This window comes from Photinus pyralis, unplaced genomic scaffold (genome assembly GCF_008802855.1).
Source record: "Photinus pyralis isolate 1611_PpyrPB1 unplaced genomic scaffold, Ppyr1.3 Ppyr1.4_LG5, whole genome shotgun sequence".
Lineage (NCBI taxonomy): Eukaryota > Metazoa > Arthropoda > Insecta > Coleoptera > Lampyridae > Photinus > Photinus pyralis.
This window is the reverse complement of record NW_022170596.1, coordinates 14,430,167-14,435,209: the sequence shown is the minus strand read 5'-3', so window position 1 is coordinate 14,435,209 and position 5,043 is coordinate 14,430,167. Positions and strand designations below refer to the sequence as shown.

At 35.2% G+C, this 5,043-nt stretch overlaps 1 protein-coding gene across 2 annotated transcripts; it reads left to right on the top strand.

Moving 5' to 3' along the window:
- Positions 1-302: 302 nt before the first annotated feature.
- LOC116171502 (brain-specific serine protease 4-like) lies at positions 303-2,265 on the top strand. Of its 2 annotated transcripts, none has more exons than XM_031488372.1 (4): positions 303-456; positions 504-852; positions 899-1,077; positions 1,358-2,265. In XM_031488372.1, exons 1-4 carry the CDS (start codon positions 402-404, stop codon positions 1,792-1,794), a joined length of 1,020 nt encoding a protein of 339 aa, XP_031344232.1. In that variant the 5' UTR covers positions 303-401; the 3' UTR covers positions 1,795-2,265. The 2 variants fall into 2 exon arrangements, with proteins under 2 accessions (XP_031344232.1, XP_031344233.1); XM_031488373.1 differs by having other exon boundaries at positions 1,382-2,246.
- Positions 2,266-5,043: the final 2,778 nt, after the last annotated feature.

Here is a 5,043-nt window from a genome sequence, read left to right as displayed (position 1 = left end):
AAAATGATACACCGGCGTTGGAGAATTTTCGAGAAGCTTTTTATTTACTATATAAGTTTGGTTTCGGTTTTAACATCGATGTCGAAGTGATAAATAATCAAATCCGCACTCGTGATTTAATTTAAGTGTTATAAATGTAACTGCAAGTAAGTAATCAATTGAACTATTATACCATCAATCTATTTGCAAACCGTAAATTTAGTGTTAGAAAAGGTAAAATAGTTATTCGCTAATGATAACTTTTTACTTTAACTTTTTGTGTTAGTTAATTTTATGTACTTAGGTACATAAACATTTATTTAACTAAATTCGCAACAAAACCTCATCCAAGTAACCGGTTTAGATGTTAAAAGTACCGTAAAGAACAAGTTTCAAAATGAGGTACCTAGCCCATTCTTACAATGAACTCCGACTGGATTAGTTTCATCCTACTGATTAGTAACGCATTAGCTTGCGGTAAGTTACATTATAATACATTGACAGTTTTTAAAACTTTGATCCAGACGAAACGAAATGCGTAACGTTGTCGTTATGTCCTGCGCTTCAAAGGTACGTAACAAACCCGACAACGAATTATACGGTTAGAAATGTCGAGAGATTAATTTGCGAAGTTGACGAAGACGTTCGAGTTTGCTGTGATCAAATGGCTATCGCTAATTTTGAAACGGAAAGCAAACCTTTTTATAAGAATGCAAAAACCTGCGGAAGTCAGGATCCTACCTACGAGTTCCCGTGGTTGGTCAGTTTTATGGGTTTTGGAGCGTCTATTTGTAGCGGTGCTCTTTTGAATGAACGTTACGTGCTAACTTCGGCAAGTTGCATATCACACAACGCAACGGAATATATATTTGAGTAAGTCTTCATATGCCCCACCTATGTTTCTAAACGCCATCCGTAGTATTCTGCTGGGGGATATCAACCTTAAGAACAATTCTTGTAATGAAACATATGGCGCACCTGAAGAATGCTTACAGGTGAAATCATTATCAATCGAGGAGGCGATTCCTCATCCACTGTTTAACGGAACCTTCAACAATGTGGGGTTGATTCGCTTAAATGAAAGTGTCTTGTACACAGGTGAGAAACATAGCAATCTATTTTTAACTTTTTCCTAACTCATTCAGTTACTTTGTTTTCTACTATCTACTGTTAAAAATTAAATTTTTGATCATTTCTACCGAGTTTGTACATTACTAAAAAAAGATACTTTTGGCTTCAGTTTCTTGACATGAAGCAAACCTGGCTATGGAATTAAGTCAAAAAGCGTAGCTTTATTCATTTCTTAATAAGTAGTTCTCAAATTCTGCTTTGCATGGTTTAGTATTTTAAGCTAATAAAAGGTATTATTTCTTTGTAGATCTCAAAGAAAATTCTCTTTCAGAGTACATTCAACCCATTTGTCTACCAAACGCTACATCCATTCGGCCCGCACTCAATTCAATGTACACCTCCGGATTTGCAGTTCACTTTGACCCAAAAACTGAAAGGGAGAAGTGGAAGAGAAATACAACGATAATACTAAAATCACTGGACACGTGCAAGGAATGGTATAAAAGTCATGGGCGCACAATAACCTTAAATGAACTCAACTTTTGCTCCATTGACAAGGATGACACGCCGCCGGAATTCGCCAATACAATCCTCGACCGTGGAGCACCAGTCGTCACTTTTCATAACAATCAGTGGTATGCTGAAGGAATAGTTTCTTTGGCTGAGGAGGAACGACAGAGGCCGATAGTGCACACCAATCTCACCTATTATGTGGATTGGATACATAGTAATATGAAGGATTAGGAATAAGTGACACGCAGGATGGCTGAAGATTTAATCCAATGTTGCAATTATTATGCTATATTATTTTTGCCTTAATCAAATGTGTTGAATCCAAACGTGAACTGAAATATACCTAGTGTTGCTTTCAGAACAAAAATATGTTATTTGCTTTCTTACAAAAAAAGCCTGTTGAGGGCCCAGAACAAAAGAGGGATAATAAATAAATAAATAAATAAAAAGAACAGAACTTGTCACTTAAAGCTGCATAGAGGCTGTGTAAAATCTATGGAACAATCCACCCGTTTTTAGAAATCGCTCTGTATATTAGGTGAATGAAATTAGCTTTTAGCGATAGTTCTGTTTGTCTGCTGGTGTATGTACCTATGTATGTTCCTCGAGACCTCAGAAACAGTTAAAATGTTGTTTCATTGGCTATTACAGTCGTTAAGATGGATGGTTTTTTTATTATCACAGCCTATACTCCTGTTTATAAACATGTATAATTAATTAATATGTAACTATTTTTGTGAAAAATATGAATAACCTAAAAAATACGGGGTTTTGGCACAGGACACCCCTAATAAGAATTGAACAAAGACTATCGAATAAAGAAATAAAATAGTGGTAGTTCCATTTGAAGTTATGACAGTTTGAAGTATGGAAATTTTACTATTTACCTATTTACGACTTGTCAAAGTGGAGGTGGCTTATAGAGAATTATTCGGAAAAAAAATTAATAATTTGGAAACATTGACAATTAACCAGATAGTGAATAGGTTTCTATGCAGAGGTTAAAAAATGACATCGAATCAGCTAAAAAGATACAGGGTGTTCTATTTTTTAAAAATCCGCTGTGTATCGCCACCGTAAAAATTGGACACCCTGTACATTCCAAAATAATTTCTGTAGATGAGCTCTATCTATGATCTATAGTTGACATTTGCACAAAAGGTTTTTTGATATTTTTTACCAGGTATGAGCCAAGAGAGAGCGATGCACTGTTGCAGGGCCCTGTATAATTAAGTCCAATAGCAAATTTAGACAGCTAAAGCAACTTCAGGAGGATTATCAATTAAAGAGAACACTTTCGAAACTTTAGCGATTTTAGAACCCTTACTGGTCTCAGAAACCCTAGAGGCTTAAAAAACTTTGAAGAGTCTAGTAATTTTTAAGGGCTTTAGGAAACCCTGGGTTTCTCCATAAGATCAGTAAGGTAACCGAATACTAACCCATGACATTAGGTTCGATCGCAGTTACTTCTCCGGTGACGCTCAAGGTCGTAGCCTTGGATTTTGACCTCGGAGTTTCCTCAACGTCGTTGTTTTAGACTTTGACCTCGAGTTTCTCCAAGATCGTTGCCTCGGGTTTTCTCAAGATCGTGGCCTCGACTTGGGAAAACCCCAAGTTCTAAAACGTAATTCAAATGTTTTGCTAACACTTAGAAACTATTCTATGAAACTACAAAAATTGCTTTAAGAGACTGAAAGTTTTTATCAGCCTGTAAAGTTAAACTCGAAAATGCTTGCAAGTTCTAAAACGTAGCTCGGGGCGATGCTCGGGACTATATATTCCATAAATAGTGAAAAACGTCTACATATGTTAATAAATTGAATTCCTTCTATCTTTTAAATTGTTTTGATTACTTTCTAAGTTTCAGCACAATATGGGTTTACAACTATAGGTTTTCGGCCTCATCAAAATATTACCCTTGAAGATAGAACTCCCCATCTTAACCCAGGTTAGGATCGTCCTAGAGTCCTGGAATGTTTTTTCAGACGGTCATCACATTTTGTGAACGGGGGGGGGGGGGGGGGGGGTCGTTCATGGTATTGTAATGAAAGGTCTCAATAAAAATGAATTGATTTGTATCAACCACACTTCTAATTATTTGACATGGTTTCGCGCTTTCATCAACATTCAACGGCGAACGCGACAATGACAATATCACTGAACCTCGTTCAATACAATTAGTGTCAATTATTGTAAGCGCACAAGGAGGAGATGCGAAGAGCTCAAACACCACATTAATAAAACAAAGAAGCTGATTGCATTATCGTTTATTTATTGCGAATAAAGAACCAAACTTGTCTTGCACAAAAGAAAACACAAGTTATTAAAAATAAAATGCTTAACGCTCAATTTGACCGTCTATGAAATTGTGCCGCACGGCTTTAACTTAGTTAACTTTGGGAAAACTCCAAGGTCAAAATTTGTGTTTAGTTTCAGTTTTAAAATCGATGTAGATGTGATAAATAATGAAATCCGCACTCGTGGTTAAAGTGTTATAAATGTGACTGCAAGTAAGTAATAAATTGAACTATTATAAATCAATCTATTTGCGATCCAATTTAAATTTAGTTTATCGTTACTAATATTACAAAAGAAAAAACAGTTACCTATTCGCTGATGATAATTCAATTTTACTGGTGAGACGCGTTCGTTTTTATAATATGATGTTGTGATTTTAGGCCAGTAAATGACCGTTTTGGCGTGTAATTTTTCGCGCCTAGACGGATTTGCTTGAAAATTTGGATTTAGGTTCCTCTTACCCTCTACTTCAAAGGTGAACTTGAGCCCAGGGTTGCTTTTACTTCCACCCCTTCTCGGGGGGAAAAAAAGATACGTTCAAAATAAATTGAGTAATTCTAAGCAAGTTTTGTTCTATAAAGTTTTTTCACTAAGTCTAGTATTCGAGTTATTTGCGAGTGAAGATGTTCATTTTTCAACAAAAAAACCAAGTTTTCAAACGGTTTTCGCAAATAACTCTAAAAGTAAGTATTATATCGAAAACAGTATTCTTAGCAAAAATATACCTTATAAAAAACAAACAAAATGGTCTAATATGAACTCTATAGACCCTGTAGAAGCAAAGTTGTAGCTCATGAAAAGTAGGTTCTCATTCGTCAAATTCCAAATCGAGTACTTCAACGTGAAATAACCAAAAAATGAAGCACTTTTCGGGGAAAACTTATGAATACTTTTTTAAAGTGTTTGAAAAAACCTTTCTGTCGTTTTTAAGAAAAGTTCCTAGCATCAAAACTAAGTGAGTTACGCTCACAATAAAGTTGGTCCCTTTTCTTTGGTTAAAAAAAATCGAGGAAATCACCCCCTAATAATTAGCACCCCAATTGTAATTAAGCGTTACCGCTTTACAGTTTACTTTTTTATGTATTGTTTATATGATCTGTAAGTTTGACCGGTGCAAAGTGCTTATTTTTGAAGAAATGTAGTTTTGAAAAAAATATTGAAATTTTGAAAAATTGCTTTTTT

Excerpts from the sequence above, each read along its gene's own strand:
- LOC116171502 (XM_031488372.1), top strand. The coding sequence starts at position 402 with ATGAACTCCGACTGGATTAGTTTCATCCTACTGATTAGTAACGCATTA. Across the intron at positions 457-503 it reads TAGTAACGCATTAGCTTGCG|ACGAAACGAAATGCGTAACG; the intron begins GTAAGTTACATT and ends ACTTTGATCCAG. Across the intron at positions 1,078-1,357 it reads TGAAAGTGTCTTGTACACAG|ATCTCAAAGAAAATTCTCTT; the intron begins GTGAGAAACATA and ends ATTTCTTTGTAG.